At 40.4% G+C, this 24,131-nt stretch overlaps 1 protein-coding gene across 4 annotated transcripts; it reads left to right on the top strand.

The window, feature by feature from the left end:
* The first annotated feature begins 728 nt into the window (after nt 1-728).
* Nucleotides 729-19,625, top strand: LOC125886571 (prostaglandin D2 receptor 2). Of its 4 annotated transcripts, none has more exons than XM_049572887.1 (3): nt 729-984; nt 1,274-1,381; nt 17,679-19,625. In XM_049572887.1, exons 2-3 carry the CDS (start codon nt 1,302-1,304, stop codon nt 19,102-19,104), a joined length of 1,506 nt encoding a protein of 501 aa, XP_049428844.1. In that variant the 5' UTR covers nt 729-984; nt 1,274-1,301; the 3' UTR covers nt 19,105-19,625. The 4 variants fall into 4 exon arrangements, with proteins under 4 accessions (XP_049428844.1, XP_049428843.1, XP_049428846.1 ...); XM_049572886.1 differs by having other exon boundaries at nt 729-1,043; XM_049572889.1 differs by lacking the exons at nt 729-984; nt 1,274-1,381 and adding an exon at nt 8,233-8,480.
* The last annotated feature ends 4,506 nt before the right edge of the window (nt 19,626-24,131 follow it).

Genomic DNA, 24,131 nt, shown 5'->3' with positions numbered 1-24,131 from the left:
GTGTGCATGTTGCAACTGCAGCCTAATCTGAAAGTGCTGTTTATTTGGTTGTGTAAATTCTCATTTTTTATTAAATCTCAGTTTATTTAATCTGAAAATTCAGTTAATTTAACTTTAGTTATTCTTCAGTCCTATTGTGAATGTGTGTGTGTGTGTGTGTGTGTGTGTGTGTGTGTGTGTGTGTGTGTGTGTGTGTGGCCACCACCACACAAACATAATATTTACATTCGTATTCATAACGTTGATATTAAAGTTAAATCCATGAAACGTTAGCATTATAACTTAGTGATATTATTGTAGGCTTTTAACTAACTTCTGAGTTTTACAGTAGCCTATAAAGTCGTGGCGAGACAATTAACTAGTCACTTATACCGTTACGATAAACATGTAACTGCACAAAATGCATAAAATTATGTTACGTGTAAACGTATGTGTTTTTTAAGCTTTTATTTTTGTTTCAGCTCAGTCATATTTCTGGGATCGAGCGGCGATTAACCAACTTCCGGTTGTGACTTCCGGCATGGATTGGATGTATGGGGCGGCGCCTTGTCGGCCAGATAAACATGTAACTGCACAAAATGCATAAAATTATTTTATGTGTAAACGTACGTGTTTTTTTAAGCTTTTATTTTTGTTTTAGCTCGGTCATATTTCCGGGATCGAGCGGCGATTAACCAACTTCCGGTTGTGACTTCCGGCATGGATTGGATGTATGGCGGCGCCCTAGTCGGCCATCTTGACTGCAGCAAGGTACTCTTGGGGGCCTGCGGAAGCGCTGCGAATAGCCTCGAAGCGCCGGACCATGACCAGCTCGCGCCCTGCAGCGATCGTTTCGGAGTCTGGTCTATTTTCTGCGTGAGCCGCGAGCGAATGTGTCAAGCCGGGTGACGGAGACAACAGCTGGGAGCAGAACCACTTGTCGACCAGGCTGGAGAAATGCGCGTCTGATGCCAACGGCCACTCGCAAAGAGGACAGCTGCGGTGGTGTTTTTTTTTTTTTCTTGTTTTTCTCCACAATCGAATATCAATTTTCACATTCGAAGGTCCATTTTTTTTCAAATTTGAATTTAAATTCGAATTTAGAATATTCGTTGACAACCCTATGACATTATGGCTGTTCTTTAGCCTATATACATTCAGATGTTCTTTAATGAATTACACAATTGTAACATACAGTATGTTTTCCTCAGGCTACAACAATCAAAATCTGTGACTGTTGCATCTCAGATTGTCCCACTGTTCACATGTCTTGTGTCAATATATTTTTTGTCAGATGACAAGTAGGAGAGAGACTGGAGGAGATGGAGGAGGAGAGGCAGGAAGAGAGACAGAAGGAAATGGAAGAGAGACGGGAGATAGAGGAGAGACAAGAGCCTCACAGGTGAGATTGAATCATGAAGGATATATGTTGATAGTGAGATTCAGCATTGTGACTAGGGGTAAGTAAAAATATTGATTCATGCATAATAATATATGTTTTTACCCGATATCAATATCAATTTGGATCACTATTACCAACCCAACTGCAGACCGCAGGCTGGTACTGAAGTTAAGCCCTGTTATTGTTATTATTATAGTTTACCCTGGGAAGCACATACGGACAGATGTGGTGAAGTTATCAGTGTATATTCATGTAACTGATAACATTAGAGAATACATTAACCAAGACATTCTTGTATTTAGTGTAGATGTCTAAATATGCATTATAAAGCAGTGATCAGTTTCACATGACGTGCAATTGCATTAAAAAAATCATCAACGTACAGGTTGCCGCCATGGAGCACTTTTATGTCCCTACCAGTGTGAAAATCAAACCTACGCCCTTGCAAACTTGGGTATGATGTCGAGTTTGATGTATGCAGACTGTACGTTGACAGCGCCTACTGAATCACAGGCTATGACGTACGATGCAACAGCTTCCCATACTGAGTGCGCAAGGATGCTGCACAGGTTATTACCTCTCCAACTGTGAAGCACAGCATAGAGGGTCACATTATTAAATAGTTTTGTGGGCACTATATACTGTGGTGTGTCTGTGTCTGTGTGTGTGTGTGTGTGTGTGTGTGTGTGTGTGTGTGTTTGCTAGCTGCTAGGTTTCTCACCTGGCAGCTGCAACTCCACCACTATTTCCTTCCATGCTTCTTCCTTCTTTACGCAGTCATGGTAAGAGCTGGAGGACACATCATACAGGCAAGGCCTCTGCTGCCACAACCACAAGGTTTTCCTCTTTGCTGGAATCCCACACATTTCCTTGAGTGTGTTTTGCCTCCATGGCAAGCTGTTATCCGTCTGTTTTTAGCGCCAGTGTGTCATTTCATGCTGCATTTCTGTTGGTTGGTTAGTAGACGTAGGTCGTAACAGCAGTCACACAGTGAGATGATCATCCCAAATTTCTGACACTGTCAGAATTTTATCCCAGGCTGTAATAATAATAATAATAATAGCATATACACACACACATATATATGTGTATATATATATATATATATATATATATATATACACACACACACACACATATACACACACACACATACATATATATATATATATATATATATATATACACAGCATGTTTATTATGTTCATTATAACTGGCTCCTACACGTTTAGTTGTATCTATTAAAAAGATGCTGTTTTAGCAATAATTTAAATCTAGTTTTACTGTTTTTCTGTGTAATGTGTCTGGGGAGTGAGTTCCATTCATACATCCCTCTGTACATGACTGTTCGTTTGATAGTATTTGTCTTGACTTTCGGTGGAGTGAAATTCCCTGAAGTAGCATGTCTAGTTATGTAATTATGTTTTTCTGTACTGAAAGATGAGTTCTGATATAAAATTAACAGAATTTGCATGACAGAGACTTTACTAATAAATAGTAATAATGACTAAAGCAATCTATCCTTTACAAATACCCAATTCAGACTCATGCATTGTAACCACATTAATTCTATAATTACAACGGAGTGCTATGCGTGCTGCTCTATTCTGTATCATTTGTAATTCCTTCATCATTTCTGCTGTGGCATTAGACCAGACTGCTGGGCAGTAGTCAAGGTTTGACAATGTTAAGGCCTGAGTGACTTGTTTTCTGCCTCTTGGTGTTAAAAATGTCGCACGTCTTCTGATCGCAGAGATCACACATCCTGTTTTAGCAGTTATCTTATTTATATGTTTTGTCCATGATAATTTGTTGTCTATGATGATGCCCAGAAGCTTGGTTTTATGCACTTGATTAATAAACACATCATTATTCTGAGGTTTAACTTTGGATTTGTATTGATGGTGTGGTTAGAGCCATGTACCATGCTATTAGTCTTTGATATATTCAGAACCGGTTTATTTCTTTAAACCCATTCAACTACTGATTGCAACTCAACATTTAGAACAGTATCTAACTTATTGGTTGTGAGTGCGAACAGGTATATTGTTGAATCATCCGCAAACATTGCTATTTTAGCTTTATTTAAGACGAATGGTAAATCATTGGTAAAAAATATTGTACAGTAAAGATCCAAGGCAGCTCCCCTGGGGCACACCACACTGCCATTAAAGAAAAAAGTTTGTGTCCTGTTATTTAAATAACTCTCAAACCAAGATAAAGCAGACTCATCAAAGCCATAGCATTCCAGTTTTTTTCTCTAATAATTTATGATGATATCAAATGCTGCTGAGAAATCAAACAGAACAGCACCAACTATTTTCTTTCCTTCTATTTCCCTAAGCCAGTCATCAGTCATTTGAGTCAGAGCTGTAGCTGTTGAGTGGCCTTCTCTGTAAGCATGCTGGAAATCTGCAACCAAACTATTTATGAACAGATAGATTTGAATTTGTTCATATGCATTCCATAATTTTACTGAACACAGGCAATAGACTAATAGGACGACTATTTGATCCAGAAAATTATCTTGGCTCTTTTCCATTCTTGTGGACAAAGGCACTGAAACTTAAATTAATAATATGACAAATAGCTGGAGCACAGAGTCTGCGCCCAGTTTAAGAAGATTCCCGTCAAGTCCATCAACACCTGGTGGTTAATTTTGGTTAAGTCCTTATCCTCTATTTTCCACCTCACTTATGTTTACTCTGTCAATTTAAATTTACAATTTTTATCCTCACGGAAACATGGAGACAAAACAGAACGCAGCCAGCTTCTGTTTTTTTGTGAGACACTTCCGGTCCAGCACTCTTACCACTGTGTAAATGGGAATCGCCTTGTTGTTTACCTTGCTGAGTTTAGCTCTATATATGTATATATCACATTTTTCACGTCACTATGTCACCGTTTAGACTAATCTGATGTTTGTAAAGTCTATAAACACAATGACTGAACAAACATTAGTATTTTCTCTGTGTGTAATTAATAACATGGTTATCGTAGATTAGCTGGGCTAACCGTTAGCTGTTAGCCGTTAGCAGTGTCTGTAATAACTCAATAAATGGTCTGTGAAAAATTTTTTTTTTTCCAGCGGATGTCTTAGTTACAACATGATTGAGCTAACTGGAGTAGTTTCATGTCGTATCCAACAATGGGAGGCTTTAAACAGATGACGATCCTGATGTTAGCTTTGCTGCTGCTGTTAGCTGTCCCTGTCAGCTGCAGCCACTGATGCTTTCTATTTATTCAGTTTTCCCAAAACTGAATAAATACCACACACAGCAACACAAAACTGCTTTGCTAGCTTAATCATGTTGTAACGGCTGGATGGTTGATGCGTACATGCTGATTCGGGTGCTATCAGAGCCGATCTGCGCATCACTATGGCTTAATGATCAAGTAAGTCAATTAAAACAACCCGTCCTGTGTTAGGAGTGTATGTCGCTGACAGAAAGAAAAGGGAAAAAAAGATAGAGAAGCAGTGTACACCTCACATATTTATTTCTCACAGTTGAGCACACGTTTGGCTGGCATGCAGAAGCACCGTCTGTGTGTCGAGGGTGCGAGCCGCAGCTTCAGCTGCTCAGGTAGAGAGGCTTAGCCCAGCATGTTTTCTTGCTGATTCGGTTCTGCAGGTTCTCTGCTGGTACACTGGAGAGCTCCGGTAAGGGAAAAGCATGAGGGAAAGCGGCCGACCGGAAGTCACGCACAAAAACACGGAAGTTGATCACTATTTACTTCCGTGTTTGAAAATAAGGTGGATAGTCTAACATGTCACAGATTTTACTGAGATAAATATTATTGGCACTTCGTGGTCTGTAACAACAGCCAACCAATATTGGCTTTAAATGAGGCAGATGTATTTGTAGCCAAAGCACCTCCACGCTTTCTTGATGACCAGGTTGTTTCTTCTTGATTGTCCCTCAAAATATTCCATCTCATCCGTTACAGAGATTAGACTGTCACATCTTCATGATGTTGGACTGCATCGCATCGCAATGTTCTGTATGTTTTGCTTTGTCCGTTTTGATGTGGTCGACTTCCTTCTGTGTAAATTGGATGCTTGTTTTGATCACCTGAACTTCTTTCAATATCACATCCAGTCTTGTGTTTGTTGAGTCCATGATGATTTTTACAAAGCCTTTAAAGTTATCTTGTTGTTGCTATAGTAGCACAGTGAACATCTTTTTCTGTTGTTGGAGTAGCTTGTTTACCTGTGCGAGCAGGACATATTCTTCATCTGGTTTTAACTCCACTTTTGGCTTTGGTGGCATTTGGAGTTAGCCAGTGGTCCAACCAAGCAGGCACAGGAATCCCAGACAGCAAGCAAAAGACAGCTCGCAGCTTATGGCGTTACCACCTGGAGTTACACAGCACACGGCACCTGGCAATAGGTAAGATGACCAGGTGGGGAGCAGCTAGCCAGTAGGCTAGCTAGCAGGCTAAGCTAGGCTAGCAGACAACTCCACAACACAGACACTTCACTCTTGAGTGGATGTAGTACTTCACCCCTCTTTGAGCTCACTTGGGTCCCTGCATTTGGTAGATTTCGAGAACATGTCTTTTCTAAACTCATATTAAGTATTAAAATTAACATTTAAATACACAGTAATGGTGGCTTTAAAGTCAGTCTAGCTCACACAGCAGTTGATCTCTCTCTCTCTCTCTCTCTCTCTCTCTCTCTCTCTCTCTCAAACAAATAATAATCAAGCCAGTCCATTCAAACAGGATGGTGTTTTAACAATCTGACAGCCCGCCAGTTTTTCTGATGACTGATGCTTCTTATAGCTGATGACTCTCCTTGCTGGGGAGATGTGCATTTTGAGTATTTTTTTTTTTTTATATACATTTTTTGTTTATAAATGTACAGAAATAAGATGGCTCTTCAGTCTTTGTTATTCATTTAGATTTTCTAAAAGTGTTTTTGATCCTGAATAGATATTTCTATCAGTGTCTGTCATTAGTTTTTCTTTCATAATCACAGATTCAGTTAATTGTTTTACCCTCTTTTTTTGAAAAGCGCTTGGACAAAACCTTAAAAAAAACATGTAAAATGTATTTTCTGTGATATTGTTATCTACTCTGAATTTAGACAAAGTGAGGATTCATGATTTGATCCCCTTATGTTTTCCAGCTAATTTGTCCTAGTTCTAGTCATCTGCAACAGCAAAATATTCAGGTGAAGATAACAAAGAACCTTTTAATTGAGTGTGTTGAAACTTACATAACTCAATAACAGAAGCACCTACAGTGATTCTGACTGTTAAAGAAAGAACATCTGTTACCTTCCAGATGAGATCATGCATGTACATGCACAAAAAATAGAACAGGTACAGCTTTCAGTTTACTTTGGGTATGCCTTGGACAGATAACAAAACAATTAATAACCATTTGCATTTTTAAAGCTGCAATCAATGAGATGAGGAGTAGCTACATAAAATCCTGTAATCAGTCACCAAAATGTGTGTGCACCTCTGTCTGGGAAATTGCTGCTGATTTCATCATCTGTCAATGGTGCATGTGACACAATTTATGTCCTGGGTGTTTTTAGGTATCATTTTATCCTTGAAGTGACAAATTACCTATGGTTGCATAGACTGACTGATGGACTAAACTTACATACACTTACATAAAGACCACAACTACTATGTTAATTTGCATATGTAAAAACATAACACAAAACAAAACAAAACAAAACTTCCACCAATTAACAGTATGGTTTGTCATCTCTCAACATTTTTGATCTCCGCTGTGGAAGTGCACCAAACAGGCACATTAAAGGAATAGTTCATACTTTTTTAAAGTGAAGTTGTATGGGGTTCTTATCCACAGTCAGCGTATTACATACAGTAGATGTCAGTCTGCACGCCCTCAATTTGGAGAAGCAGGCTGGAGTTTGACAAGGAAGCTTAGTAATGTACTGCTGTAGAGGGGTCAGCAACAAAATGTATGTTAGCCACCTAACTAAAGTCCCACCTAAAAAACATTATAATTTTATCAGTTTAAGTTTATGTTGTATTTGGAGTATTTTCACTGCTTTATCTTGTCAGACAGTGATTTCCAACGGGAAAATGATTGAAGCCAGATTCCACTTAGGAAAACAGTGATTTAACATTGCTAAACAAAGGAGCTGCTGATCCAGCACTGCCTTGATCAGTTACTTTGTTTATGCCAGTGGAGTCTGGTGGCTTTGACGGGGACATAGATGAGGAACTGAAGCCTGTGCCCATCTGAACAGGCTGTCTGATTAAAAGGTTGATATTTTAGGTGGGTGTTTTTTTACGTGGCTAAAATACATTTTGTTGCTGACCCCCATCCACAACTCCATCCTGTTTCTGCATTAGTACCTCATACACCACTTAAAAAATGCAAACTATCCCTTTATAAAATGTGTTGAGTAATGTTCACCACTAGATGGTGACAGAGACCTTTGCAACACCTTGTGCTGCTGTGACAAGTAAGTCTTTTTTAAATAAGTCCTATTTGAATGTTGTAGTTAAACATGGATTATGACTGTTGTGTTAACTGCACAGAGGATATCAGGGTGAAGATGTGTCAGTATATAGATTGACATACCTTGTGCTGATGCAGTGAATCATCATGGAAACTACAGCCCACTCAGGGGAACTTGTTCACACAAGTCCAGCCGAGGCGTGGTGATCAGTCATGTAGAACAGACAATGTCATAATCCAGATATCATATATCACTCTGGGTTACAACTGTCTCTTTCACATATGCAAATTCCCAATGACACTCTCTCTGTTTCCCAAATATCTGTCTGGATGCAAATTTCAGTCAAATCAATCCATGTTCACATGCTCCCTCACTTATCAGATATCTTGTCTTCATAGGGTGGGGCAAAGGGAGGAATGTGTGTGTGTGTGTGTGTGTGTGTGTGTGTGTGTGTGTGTGTGTGTGTGTGTGTCCATAACAGCAGAGCCTAAAAAGTGACAGGAACTGGAGGGATGACTGTCAGTGACAGCAAGGCGAAGAGGAGCAGGACAGGGCAGAGCATTTTGAGTCTTTCTGCTCTGTGAATATAACCTAACGTGTGTCGCAGATCTACTTTTTTTCCATGCTGTTCTAAAACTCCCACAGTAGGTATATTTTTTTCTATTATATTTTAGTTTCATATCATGTAATTCAAACATGGGAGTATTGTACATAGTCATATGTGGTGCTTATTTCCGTTCAAAAGGTGCTAGCAGGGTATGTGATTTACAGCTCTACAACACAAACAGCTCTGTTTGTTTTGTTTTGTTTGATTGTTTGTTTTTTATGTAGACTAGATTCTCATAAGATACTGTCTCTTGTCACCACCTGTCTCACTGGTAATCTCTGAATATATCTCGCATTAGGAATTTATGATCAGACTGGCTGATATCACTGGCTAACTAGAATCATTTATTGATGTGTATATACACTCTGGTGTCAGTTTATGTACACCTACTTGAACATATATGCAGTCTAATAATAGAGCCCTGCCATAAATCCTATACTGTTTGGTTTGTTGTTGAAACTGTTTTAAGTTGAACTGTTGTATTTTATGTTGCTATTGTATTGTATTGTATTGCTGTGCTGTGTTTCTAATATTTTGACCACCTCAAATACCATTGAGGGTAGAGTAAATATGTGGCACGTGTGCCTAATAAAATGCCAGTTGATGGCCTATATTACATTTCAAAGGCCACCAAATAGTAAAGCAACTCATAAGGAGTAGTTAGAGTGTCAGACACAAGTAGAGACATAGAGATTTAGTACAAAACCTGACAGGGCACTGCTACAGGTGTATACACTCTCTCCAGGCACATAAAGGAGAACTTCACCTACTTTCTAAATTTGTACATGTTATTCCTGTGGTCTACGACAGTCCAAAAATATTAGTAAACATGAACAACTTTTTCCCCAATCTAAAAACTAGTGTGCTAAAACTCAGATCTGTGATATCATCGAGTATAAAGTTTGGAGCTGCTCCATAGACAATGAATTGGGAAAAAAATATTATAGATGACACTGAGCACTGAGGGGAATGTTATAGACCTAATCACTGTGATGTGCTAACAACAATCACTTCCAGGTAGACAACTGGCAGTTGAAGTCCAGAGATGTGTTTTATGGTGGTATATTAAACAAACGACTGGGACGACTAAGGCAAAATGAGATAAAATGAAATATTATGTTATGTGATATTACGTTAAACAGAAAATATCAGAGCCAAAATCTCACCATCTTTGTCTAAGAGTCGCCACGCCAGTGAATATACAGGTAAAATGAAAACCACACCCCTGTGCCAATTACAACTACTGAAAGTGAAAGTGACCAAACGAATGTGTGCAGCCTAACCAAATAATAAACAACAAGGTTAAATACACACTCTGGCTCCTGCTGTGTCAGTGGAGTCTGGTGGCTTTGATATAACGGCTTCAATTCCCAGTTAGAAAAGACTATCTGACAGCAAGTGGTGAAAATAAAGATTTTTTTTTTCATTGGTGGTCCTTTTTAGGAGGCTAAAATCAAACTAACTGAGACAGTGTTTGCTGAGTAGCTACTGAGTACACAACACAAGGATTTTCTGCCCACAAATTGTTACAAATAAACATTGTGATTTGGTCTATATGGGTACGTTTTCTGTTTCAGAACTGAGAACACTACAGAAGAATAAAGATCATTTGGGTATAAAAAAAGAAAACAAACATTCCTCGGATCCACAAAATCAGTCTCCAGTCAATGTCTATGGAGCAGCTCCAGACTTAATACTTGATGATATCACAAGTTTGAGACTTCCTTATATGGCTTTGACAAAGAGTAGCTCATGTTCACAAATACTGATTTAACTTTCCCAGGCCATGGAAATAACATACTGGAATTCTAAATTAGGTGGTGTTCCCCTTTAAGTCAGCCCAGTGAGAATTTATACACAACTCCATGATCACGGAAATATAATCTTTATTAGCAATCTCTTCCTGCCTAAAAAGTACTATTTAGTTTATGGTATCAACCTCTGGGAGGTGCCAGACAAGAGGCAGGGAGGAAAAAAATATGGAGACAAATATACGCCCACAATGTTGACGTATCAAGAGGGACTAAAAATCTTTAGCATGGAAAAGCAGAGGAAGTACGAAAAACTCCTCTGATTAGTGACCATATATGCAGTTTCCAGTTGAGGGGGAGAGCGATGACATCAGTGATGTGTCATGGATATATTTACTCACATGTCTGTGTTCATGTGCAGACACAGTGCTGTGTTTACCTCATCAAGGCAGTCAGTATAAGGGGATGTGGCTGAGTGTGTGACCATGGCATCATGCAAGAACACAATAGAAACACTACATCTGAATAGGCAGATTTTCCTTCTAAAATGATGACATGTCTGCAACTCCAAGTGTACAGGGTCATGCTTGGTCTCTGAAAGGTGATCGTCTGAAGTTGTTTTCTCCAACATTCTCCAATGCTTCTGTCATTGAGTTATAGAAGTTTGCACACACTAGAGTTTTTTGTTTGTGTGTTTGTTTTTTTCTCCACATGAATATTTTCTTGAAAACAAAAGCCTGCAGATGAATAGGAACAGGAAAGGGATCATAGCATGAAAGCAGATAATAATATCACTTTCTAAGGTTTTGTCCAGGCGCCTTTATTAAAAAGGAGGATTAAACAATGTACTGAATGTGTGAGTTAGAGTGAAAAACACAACAATCGAGACATAATGTCTATTTAGGACCTTAATGTATATAAAAACACTTCTAGAAAATCTAAATAAGAAAATCTGAGTTTTTCTGTGAGACAGAAAAGAGCCATCTGTTTATCATTTCTGTGCATTTATAACAGTCTATGCTGAAAAAAAAATGCACATCTTACAGCTGAGAAGTTCACTGGCTATAAGAAGCATCAGTCACTGGACCAACCAGCGGCCATGCCGTCAGATTGTTAAGAGGTTTTAATCACCTGAAAATATGTTCTGCAGTGGTACGAATAATAAGAACTTACAACCGAAAAAGATCAGTGGGAAAAAGCAGTGGAAATCAAAATTCCTTCTAGGTCACAGACTCTGAACTAAGCTCCACTGCTCTCTTTGTGTTACATCATATTTTCTGAGCCAGTGGTGTAGTGCCAAATTCTGGGCCCCATGCATAAGCAGTCTCAGTGGGCCCCCCAAGCTACCTCACTTGATCCATGTCTCTATCACAAACCATTTGAATTTTTCCTACAAAGTCAGTTTGCTTTCCTTTCTTTCTTTGTTTTCTTTTTTGGAAAAGGGATTTGCCTTTTTTGGGGGAAAGACATGATAGTGTGTGTTGGTGCTCCAACAGCCTCATGAGCATCACTTAGCTCTGGCTGTGTTTAGAGATGAATCCTATAGCGTCTGCCAGGAATGAGTCCTAAAACCCCGAAATGACCTAGGGTCTAGGTACCATATCTGAAGGGTTACTTTTGGTTCCAGTGGTCCCATAAAGAAAGTGTTTGGTGGAAACATGGTATAATGTCAAGAAACTGCTCAGAAAAGGGGTGTCAGGGGGAAAGTGGGACTGATTACCCAGGGTCCCAGTAGGAGGGGGGCCCTTGAAAAGCCTCAAATGAAAATAATACATTTTATTTGGAGGCGCCTTTCAAGTCACCCAAGGTCACTGTACAGAGCATAGAAGATAAAAGATCAGTAAGAAATCATTAAAACAAAACATCAACATAAGAACAAGTGTAGTGCACAGTGTCCAGTTAAGGCCCGAACATACTCGGGCGGAACGTACGCGGAACGGACTCCGCGGAGGTCCACATGGACTCAAAGCATGTCTGCAACTCCAAGTGTACAGGGTCATGCTTGGTCTCTGAAAGGTGATTGTCTGAAGTTGTTTTCTCCAACATTCTCCAATGCTTCTGTCATTGAGTTATAGAAGTTTGCACACACTTGAGTTTTTTGTTTGTGTGTTTGTTTTTTTCTCCACATGAATATTTTCTTGAAAACAAAAGCCTGCGGACATCCGCAAGCCCTGTGCGCGCAAAACTCAGATTTTACGACCACACGGACTCCGCTCCGCGCACCAGTGACTGCTCGGCATGTATTTTTCACATCGCGGGGATTTTTCACAGGCATTTTTACAGGAAACTACAACGCGGAAGTGCGCTCGACTATGAAAGCCCAAATGACTTCGGACATTCCTCGCAGAGTCCGTTCCGCATACGTTCCGCCCGAGTATGTTCGGGCCTTTAGAGTGAATTATGTCAGTTTGAACAGGTGGGTTTTGAGTTGGGATTTGAATGATGTGATGGAGTCTGACTGTCTTATGTGTGGGAAGTGAGTTCCAGAGTCTGAGTGCAGAGCAGCTGAAGGCTCGGGCACCCGTGGTACTGAGGCGTAAGGTGGGGATGGTGAGGAGTCCAGCAGAGGAAAGTTTGGTATTGTTTACAGATTTTGGTATTTCTAAGTAATTAGTGCCATAACTACTTTAGAAATGGCTGAAAAATCAGATGACAGACTATACTTTGTATAAAGAATAGTGTAAGCTCTCTGAGGCCCCTCTCACTCTGTAGAGGTGCAAAATGGTTTAGTCCAGCCCAGATATAGAGTCCACCAAGGATGACATTTTTCTGTAGGCCAACACGGAAGTTATCATCACACTGGTTCCTTCCTTAAAAAGCCTATGGCATTTTTCCATTGGATTTTTGATTATTGCCAGAAAATAAGATCTGTGACAAACAGACATGTATGATACTACATATTTGGTCCACCAAATAATTTTCACAAATGAACACCACTTTCATGATTATTGTAGCCTAAATGCAATCACCAGAAGTAAAAAGCTAACGATAGGCTAGAACTACCCTACGGACACATAGCATAACATCATCACCATAACAAGACTGTAAAGACATGTTCAGCACAAGTTAGTGTGAGGAAATTCTGTCGTATCATTTAGCCACTTGTTAGCTATTGCCTTTTTTAAGACACATAGAAGCTTCAAAGTTCACGAATGGGGTATTTACTGGTGTATTTTACGTTGTAGAACAAAACATGAAAGTCTCTTAAACTTGAGTTAACCACAGACCTTGTTTCAGGCACCTAACCAAAAATCCATTCAATAAACCCATTGACTTTAAAGAGGCAACAGATAGGATTCGGGGTTTTTTTAGCTTGACGCCACCTAGCATCAGTGGTGTTGTGTCGCACTGTCGCAACGACCAAACTGACCGTGGGGATCAGAGATAATCTATAAAATGTAGGCTGTAAAGCCACCAGTATACCTCTATGTGTATGTAGAATGAGAAAGTGTGTGGACACTCTACTAAATAAATGAGTAAAGAGACTGAGCAACAATTATCAGTTTTATCTGAAGAAAAAAACAAATAGTAATGCAAATAATTATACCAGAATGCACAGTACCAGTACAAACAACTCACAGTAAATTATACCAATATGTACAGTATCAGTACAAACAACCGTAGACACGTAAGGGATAATGTCTAGTGAGCCGGTAACTGTTGAAAAATAACTCCCGACAGGGGAATGGAACCCTGACGCACAGCGGAGTTATTTTTCAACAGTCATCGGCTTACTATTCTCACACACACATACTCACTACTAAAACATTCAAATGTTACAACCATCCAGCACTCACTGTATTTCCTCATCACTGGTGACACAGATGGAAGCATGTGCTACTTCTGTATGTCTTGGTTATGTTATATGTGCTGTCTCTGCATGACTGTATTGATGTTTTACTGTTCTTTTTTATCTTTATTGATCTATCTTTTTCTCTTCACTCTTAACTCTCTCTTTTTTTAATGAATGTGCTGTAATGTACTGTTCTTTTTAGGGTGCCTATTGTCAGGCTGGGGACTACAGCTGGATATTAGCCATGTTGGCTAAAGCTGCTCTTTTTACTGTTATTTCTACAGTCAATTAATTGGGACTGTCCACGATACTATAAACTAATAAACTAAACTAAACTAAATATGCACCTTGTTTATTGTGAGGATTAGAATAAATGCAGTTCACATAATCCAGTCGAAATTAATATATATTTTTAAATGCTTGAGGATCTACTCATTACTAAAAGTGTGTCATCCCATGAAGACAATAAAAACGAATGGAATGATCAAAGTTGTCATATTGAAATTGAAGTTGTGCTGATGGATTCACGTTGTCAGCTCATGCATTGAGTAACATTACAAGTAAGCGTTCAGCCTTTAAAGGCGCTGTATGTAAGAATGTGGCCAAAACAGTTACTGCACTCAAATTCAAAATACTGCCGCGATTCTTGTCCGCCCCAACTCCCCTACAGATTCGAGATTGCTGGACAGCGGCATGCTGGAGACTGATTTGTTTGCCCACGGGTGGCTACCATGGCAGGGCCGCGTCACCGCGTCCTTGATCTTTTTCCAGCGGACCGTTCGAGCAAGTCTGGCTTCTCTGCTGCTAACGCTGCTGCCGGGATACAGCTGAGGAGGAGCCGGTTTCTAATGCTATGTACCAGGACACTGCTAATGCTGCTGCCGGGATACAGCGGAGGAGACTGCTAATGCTATGTACCAGGACACTGCTAATGCTGCTTGCCATGCTGCTGTAGTTCAGTCGTAACTTTAACTGATGCTGAGACTCTACTGACTGCGTGACTGGTAGACGGCGGTGGGTGGCGCAAAAGGCCAAAACACAAATTCAAAACATAAACATGATTTGCAGACTGCAAAAAAATTTTTTAGATGCAAATATTCTGGCTGTACTATTGTTGTCGGTGAGATCAGTATGTTATATGAACATTATTCCTTAGTCTCTGTGACATATTAGGAGGATTTTATGACTATTTGCTTTAGATTTCTTACATATAGCTCCTTTAAGGTTGCTGGCAATCGGCCCAGTGAATTAAGTTATTTTTTTCTCAGACTAACAGCTGTTGCTAGATTGAGGCAGCGAAACATCCCTTAATTTTATAGTTACAGTTTACTAATGTATGTAAGACTTGGCACAGTATGAACAGTGGGTACAAAAGCTTCACAACCAGCCACACCTCAGCCCTGGGCAAGAGTGATCATTCTCTATTGACAAATCAACGGACTGCAGTGTTTCTAGCTCCACCTTTTAGTACCAGATCTGTGTGCTAGGTACCCCACCAGAGGGGTGACCAATAATGGGGATGGTGAGGAACTGTTCCCTTGGTACCATCCACAACTTTTCACAGTGGAAACAGAAAAAATGCTTATTTTTTGAGGTCTTCCTTTTTGGTTTGGTTGTTCACTTAAAAGTGTTTAATGTAGTTTCTTACACATTTGCTTATTAGTTCTCTGTTGCACATTTTCCGGGGATTTTTATTGGCTGGTTTGCTGCCAGTTTGGTTTTTTATTTGCACACTCTGTGCCACTGCAAAACAATACATATTTGTGCAGTTGGGTTAGGCTTGATGACACAATAGACAAACATCTCTGTATTAGTTCTGCTAATGTTAGCCTGTGTTAGCATAGCTGACAAACTAGGCTACTGTAAGTGATACACCCTCAACTGTTATCAGCCAAACTAACTGTCATTTAAAGCCCTCCACTGCCAAAGGTTACCCTCCCTAACAGGAGAGCAAGATTCCTTTGTTATTCAGAGCTGTGTGTTTCAACACACAAGCTCAAAGCTAACAGGTCTTTCAGGAATTTAAAAAAAGAAACAGTGCAACCTACAACCAAGTGCTTCCACTGCCGCCAGCTCCATGCTTACTGTTTTTTTTTTCTCTTCGGTGACAGGCAAACTTTGGTTTGATGGTATAATGGCTGCAGTTACATAAGTACACTGCTGTGGATACAGTCTGTGCTGATAGGCTTTTCATCATGACTGCTATCCATTAAGGGAGATAGAGTTGAAGTTAAAAAACAGCATCTTGACAAATAAGGTTTGATTTTTACTTTCCTTTTCAGTTCATTTATGTGTCCTGGTAGTCCAGGAGGAGACGTAGAGAGTGCTTATCTCAATGAAAGAGAGATTGATAGAGACACATAGATAAACACTAAACCTGACAACAGCATGCTGGTCTCAGTTGGTTCTAAAGCACACGCTGACTGTATTACCCAAGTAAGTTAAGTTGCCCAAGCTGGTATGTGGTTAGACCACAGGAACAGAATTTGACATGTTTCTTACATCAAAGGGACAGTGTACTGTAAATCTCTGAGTTTCCAGAGAACATGCCTGGACTGGACCACAGGAGAACGGAGGAGTTCCCCGGTGGCCTGGTCTGCTCTGGCCTGCCTGTCTTTTTGGGTTTTTTTTAAGGCACTCTCTGCATATATATATATATATATATATATATATGTACATATATATATATATATATATATATATATATATATATATATATATATATGTACATATATATATGTACATACACACACACACATATATATGTATATATATATATATATATATACATACATAATATAAAAAATATATAAGAAACTTTTGCGCTATCTTTTGATTTTGTATTGTATTTTGTGCTTCAAGATTTTCTATTATTCTATTTTTTTTATTATATTTAGACTATTCGATGTATCACTGAGGTTGCATTTATGAATGATCCATATTTGAATTGTTTTTAATGTTAATCTGAATCAGTTGGTTTCTGTTAAAAGGGACACATGCCCACAAACCACAGACTGCTGCTGTGCAATCCACTATATTAAAAAGTATTATACTTATTAGTGAGTACTGTTGGGTTTTTCTGCTTTGCTATAATTTTTTGAACCGGCACCCAATTACACTTTGAGACTTTTGAGTGAGCATGCCAAGTTTGCTGAAGACTTAGGCTATCTCCATACACAACAGTACTAGCCAGCCAGCCGTGACCTCCCCAAGATGGCGGCGAGGTTGACGCACAGCAGGCTATTCAAGAGAAGGCTGAGACACGGGCTCAAACATGGGGGGATTGCACATGCGCAGTGTAACTTGAGCTGTAACATTTATCACCTTAATTGCATATGATAAGGTTTTATTTTGTTTCCTTAGCAGCACAGTAGATTTGTAATTGATCAGTAAAGATTAACAAGTCAGACAATTACAGAACTCATTACATTAAGTCACTGTATATGAGGAAAGGGAGTGCTGATTTATCAGCTGCCTACTGACAAAGACATGTCTATAGGTCATATCATCATCACCACCATCATCAACACCACCACTGTTGTTGCAAATCTTATCCACTCAGCATGCATAGACAGACACCAGCACAGAAGATAACAGCTTTCAAACAAGAACAAGCATGTGTGCACCAGAACCTCCAAACCCTGACTGATTTTGATCACTCTCCATTCTCTTCTTGTCTGTCTTTTTTCTGTCAGAGCAAAAATGTCAGATATGACCCCCACCTCAGCCGTCACAGAGGGACAGCTGTTCTGTCCCCTGCTGCAGATGATGAAGGAGCACAAACTCAACAATAACACACAGGCCAATTTGGTGGTGGTTTGCATCCACGGTCTGGTCTCCTGCCTGGGAATTTTGGAGAATGCCCTTGTCCTCTGGGTGGTTGGTTTTCGCTTGCAGCGCCGCACAGTGGCCTCCGTGTGGGTGCTCAACCTGGCCATGTCTGACTTCCTTGCAACCCTGACGCTGCCCCTCTTCACCTTCTACCTTTCCTCCTCACACAGCTGGGAGCTCGGCAGCCTACTTTGCAAAATACAGGCTTCCATCTTCTTTGTGAACATGTTTGTGTCAGCCTTCCTACTGGCAGCCATTTCACTGGACCGCTGCCTTCTGGCGGCAAAGCCAGTGTGGAGCCAGAATCACCGCTCAGTAGCAGGAGCATGGAAGGTGTGTGTGTTGGGTTGGCTGTGGGCAGCAATTAATACATTACCTTACTTCATGTTTCGCTCAGTGACTGAGAAACTGGATGGGAGGAAACTGTGCTATCATAATTTTGCCTTGTATTCATCCTCTCTGGAGAGAGATTGTAAAGTAAGGCAGGCAGCAACAGCCATCTCCAAGTTGCTGCTGGCATTCCTGTTCCCCCTGGTGGTGATTGCAGGAAGCTACATCCAACTTGTTTTCAGCCTGAGGAACAGGAGCAGGAGGAGGAAGCAGAGTGCTGGCAGGCTCACTGATGCACTGATTGTGTCAAACAAAGATGGGGCATCAGGAGCTATAAATACACCCACAACCACAAAAACCACTAATATCTTTCTCAAGCCTCTGGCCTCCGGGCCATGTTTATCCATGACACCTGCTACCTCGTCCCCTACTACCCCTAATCACACCAATCACAGTCAGCTGTCCCAGAGCTTCACCAGAATGGTAACATTTGTGATTGCAGCATTTGTACTGTGCTGGGCTCCCTATCACATCTTCTGCATCATTGAGGTAACAGCACAATACTGGCCCGAATATCTCCATTTGGTGGAGGTGGGGCTGCCCTTGGCCACAACCTTTGCGTTCTTGAATCCTGTGTTGAACCCCATTCTGTACGCCTTCAGCTGCCCAAACTTCAGCGTGAGAATACGACAGAGTCTGGGAGCACTGTTTGACGGTCTGGTAGAGGAAGGAGGAGGGCTACTGATGGTGCCAGGGAGAAGTTTAAGAGCTCATATTAGGCGGAAGAGCAGCCGAGATGTGAACCTTGCAACACCAGGGTCGCCAACGGGTTCACAATCACCCAGTCAATCACCTGACAGCCAACCACCCTTCCCACTGCCTTCGCCTTCTGATGGCCTCAAAGACACTCACATGGAAAATACCAGAGAGGAATCACAAGATGAGGGGGAACATAGCTGAGACACTGGATTTTGGCTCTATGTTGGATTTAGTGAAATCATGTCAGATATGTCTTAATGTACATGTAGGCCTGATTAAATGGACACCCTCTGACCTATCACATCAAACCCATGGCCACCACGAAATGCATGTGGAACAGGAATTAGTATTATAGTTAGGGTGACCATATTTTGATTTCCAAAAAAGAGGACACTCGGCCACGACATAGCCTACTTAAATGATACTCGCAGTTTACTCAAAGATGCCTTATAATTTCAATATATTTAAAATTGATATGTATGGATAGAAAATTCAGTTATATTACAAAATAATATCTCTCAAAGACAGAAATTCAGATAGGCCCCAATAGATAGGGGACACACATACACACACTAGACTGGCGATCCGAGCCCGATGGTACCCGACGGGTTGGGCCGGGTTTGGTCAGAAATGTAGCTATACATTGTATTCGGGTTCAGGTCAGATTCGGTCAGCTTTCAGTGAAAATGTAATGTAAAAACAAATAAAATCCTATTGTCTGTCCTGTTTATTGCCTGGGCACTGTTACTTACGTGACAACACCTGAACATAACACACACAGACACACATTGGCTGTTTGTTTCTACCTCTCTCCTCTCTGGAAGTCTCGGACCTCCAGCCGCCCGCCTCCACCTTGATTAAACGCTGAAAATTAAATAAAAGAGAGAGAGAGGTTTTTCCTATTTTATCTTATTTTGTTTTATTTCTCCCTCTCCTCTCGCTAGAAGCGTCGGACCTCGCGCCTCCCGCTCCCGTCTCAAACACGGAGGTCTCCCTCTCCACAGCTGAGCACCCACGGCGCACGCCCGGCCTATTAAATAGCCTGTAACCACTGTGTGACACAAACTCAGTGCTTTGGTCATTAAATAATATTCAGGTTCGGTTCAGGTTCGGACAGAAATATGCTGCCCGTGCCGCACTCTAACACACGCACACACAAACACACGGAAAACCGGACATTATCATCAGTTTATAAACCACCCCAGACGCCCCAGACGGGACGTGAAAAGTGGACATGTCCGGGCAAAAGGGTAGGCTATTTATGACGATACTCCGCTTAACGCTGTCATAACTGTAGAGCAAGTTTGAGGCACTCCACAGGTGTGTCACCAGCCCAGCTGCCTTTCGGGCCGTTCTGTTGTCCTCGTGTTCCCTCAGGACTACTCGGGTCCTTCCGGTGATGTTTGGCTCCTCCCAAACGCGGCAGAGCAGGGAAGTTTGCACAACTCTCAAAATAAATACACCTTGTGAGGTGCACGGCCAAAAACAGTGAAAAAGGGAGAAACGCCAGCACTCTCAAATGTCCTTTTAGTAAGTTTAATCAACCAGCTTAGATGGCAGCACCAGTACACAACAGACGTTTCAACAGAAAGGCTGTATCCGAAACCGCATACAATACTAGTAGTATGTACTGATATTGCCAAAATGTAGTATATAGTATGTAGTATGTAAACAAAAGCAAAATCTGCAGTATGCAAAAAATACCCGGATGTCATACTGATTTGGAAAAATTCCACAGTATGCATCAGACCAGAGCCCTTGAATAGAGAGTCGCGTCTTCTCCGTTCACTCTAATGGGCCATTTTTTCACAGCAATGGTGGATCGCGGAGCCTCTCAATAGTTCCCGGAAGTAAGCGGCACATGCTAGCAACGCAATGGAGTGGGAACTGCCCATTGGTTCGACAGCCCATTGGTTCGACATCCCATTGTTCCGACCATATTAAACTCATTGTTCCGAAGTCCCGTTGTTCCAAAATCATCAAGATGCCCTGTGGTTAAGGTCTGGTTAGGTTTAGGCACAAAAACCACTTGGTTAGGGTCAGGAAAAGATCATGGTGTGGGTTAAAATGAAAAAGACAGTGACAAACACATAAGCCGTGAGCCTGCTCCGCCTCAAGCCGGTCGCGGCGCCATATGCCCGCCGCGAGCCGTTCAGCACCGCGGACAGTCGGACTAATGGGATGTCGAACCAATGGGCTGTCGAACCAATGACATGGACCCAATGGAGTTACAGCAGAAAAGACCGGCTGTGATGTACTTTTAAGGGGTAAGATGTCCAAAGACTCAAATTTTACATTATCATCACAACTTATCTAAATTAACATGCGCATTAAAGCTTGTTAGTGGATTATCTCCCATTAAATTAGTAGATTTATGTAATGTTAAAAGATAAGATAACGGATTAGGCTAGGACACTGTACATATTGTACACACCATACAGATAATGCTAGCCATCAACAGCCTGTTAGTTTTAAATTGTCTTCTCCTAAACCATTTTATCGACCATTGGGAAGTTAGAGTGCCTCCAGTCCTGATTTTTTGCAAGCCAGTCTGAGTTAGATATTAGCTCAGTTAAATATGACATTGCTGCATGATTGTTGAGTGGAGGAGGTGAAATGAAACAAAAACGGAACTTACGGTCTGTTTTTTAGGCTTTGTGATTCTGTTGAGTATACCTGTCTATAATATGTTACAGCTCAGCTGATATTACATTGATAGCGAAGTGAGAGGGAAGTTTGAGGACCTGAATGAGATTTAAAACACAAGACAAGTTATTTTGATAAATGAAACATACCAAGCTAAATGGGGAATTATTATAAATACCAAATGTATGTATATGATCATGCTAAATATATATTCTATCACAGTATTAGATATGTAATCTTGTATATTTGTAACCTGCTGTAGGAGCACTGGGTGGTGGAGGAGCAGTGATGCTGCAGGACTACTGAGTGACAGAGGATGCTACAGATTAGTGTTGAGTGGACCTTGCTGAGACTTAAAACTTAACAAGGTGTGTTTCAAGTAGTTACAGAGATAAGGAATCATACTTAATATGTATTATACTGCATTTTATATTAATTATATAAGTAATTATAATATATGATATACAGTGTTGGGCAAGTTACTTTGAAAATGTAATACATTGCATATTACCAGTTACCATCATTATAATATTATAATATTAACAGGCATTATAAAATAGAAGAGGGTCACGTTGTTTCATAGCGGCTAATTAAAGCACAGAGAGTTTTAATTGCAGTTCTTTAACTTAAAAATCCAGTAGTGACCGATCTTGCACAGTCTAATGAAGGCTCTCCTCTGGAGTGCAGATCTGGCCGATTCACGCATTCATATACAGTGGTTACAACTTTGTATTAAAATCCCCTGCTTATATAAATAACAGTGTGATGATATTAAACAATTAAATAGCCTAGACCTTTTCAAATGAACAGATAACTATGGACACAGGGACAACCAGACACAGGATCAAAGTCTGATAACTTATGAGATAGGGATGAATATTTGAGGGCCTGTCAGATGAAATGAAACACAGTAGGCAAATGCTGAGGTTAGCACAACAAAAGCACATTGGCTTGCCAGTCAGTCACTATGACAAGTGCAAATTAATACACCAGAGCTGATAGAGCCACCTGCTGGTTTCCAGTGTGCTGATCAGTTACAACAGCACCCAGCACTGAAATATAAGTAAACATTTTAAGGAATTATACTGCAGTGATGCTGCGTGCCTCGTGTCAGGAGTGCTGCAGGATGAGGACCATTAATGTTACAGTTCAGGAGTGGCAATAACAATGATGTTACAGGTCCAGGGGTGCATTGTGGTGCAGGGGCGCTCACAGCATGATGCACAAAGATGGTGGGAATTAAATCTGCTCTAAGCTTTGTCTTGCCCTTTTTGGTCTGCATCAAAATGTGCCTGCAGTGACTTCCCACACAAAACTCACTGTTGTCTACCCACAGGCATATCCTATAGTGGTTAAATGCATACAGTATTCGGGAACACTTTATACTTACTGAACATGTATACACTCATTACATATCCATGAGACGACTTCACACAAATGCAATTAAAACTGATACCACTTGTCATACTTGTGCCTTATCTCACAAGGCAATGTCAGACCCAGGCATATATACGTGTGCCTAACCATTTCTCCTCTTTCTTTCTTTTTTTTTTTTTTTCTTTCAGCACAAGAACAACAGGGGGTTGCAATGGAGCCTGAACTCACCCCGCAATGAAACAACCCCCTTACCCTGAGTCTCAACTCTGTGGGTTTTGCAAGCCTTTCCCTGTTCCTTATTTTTAATAAACCAAACACTGAGCTTCCCAATAGTGTGGTCTTTGTTTGTGGAAATGTGCTAATGCAGTATTTGAGAATGATAACTTTACATATTTTTGTTGTTGTGGTCTGTAGTGAGTCTCAGGTTACTCCTGCTGACTTAAGCCAAAAAAAAATTCTCATCTCTGTGTCAATGAAGAAATTGTGCATGTATACCTCTCTCTAAACGACTGGAACATCCCCACACAGCACCATGGTGGAGACTGTACGAGAGGACAACACGGAAGGAAAGGCACAGACAAACTGCTTGACATCCAAGTCACGCTTCTGAGTTTATTAAAAATTAATTTGTTATAGTAAATAAGTACATAGTAAAAAGACAAAGATACATAAAATATATATGTCTATAAACTGCTGCTGCTGCTGCTGCTAGTCTAGTGACCCATTGTGCTGTCACTTGACAGTCACTGGTAGTCACCCGTCGGTCTCCTTCTGTCCCACTGGAAGTAATTAAGATAACATTAGTTATAAATCATTACAATCATTACATTATCAATAAATGTTAGGATGTGATTGCTCTTGGCTACCATACAAGACTAAGGACAGAATTGAAAACATCATTTAAAGCAATAAAAGCAACATGCTGTTTCACCAAGGTAAGGAAAGATGAACATATTTAAACAAGGCAGACAATAATATATGTTATGTACACATTACACATAGTTATACTGTGTAATAATACATTTCTATCATAATTATGCTATGTCATTAATATACTTATACTGGCCCATATATAAATACATATCCTTATCCACATCCTTTATATTTAAACTGTGCACTGTGTACATACTGTGTGATATTCCTGTGTGCAATATTTTGCCACTTCCTGGGGGATATCTATACATTCCTATATTTTTACAGTAAAA

The sequence above is a fragment of the Epinephelus fuscoguttatus genome, linkage group LG3 (assembly GCF_011397635.1).
Source record: "Epinephelus fuscoguttatus linkage group LG3, E.fuscoguttatus.final_Chr_v1".
NCBI lineage: Eukaryota > Metazoa > Chordata > Actinopteri > Perciformes > Serranidae > Epinephelus > Epinephelus fuscoguttatus.
The sequence above is the reverse complement of the archived record's forward strand: the minus strand, read 5'-3'. Positions and strand labels throughout refer to the sequence as shown.

Coding starts and splice junctions, on each gene's coding strand:
- LOC125886571 (XM_049572887.1), top strand. CDS start 1,302: ATGGAGGAGGAGAGGCAGGAAGAGAGACAGAAGGAAATGGAAGAGAGA. Junction 1,382..17,678: donor GAGAGACAAGAGCCTCACAG/GTGAGATTGAAT, acceptor TTTTTCTGTCAG/AGCAAAAATGTCAGATATGA.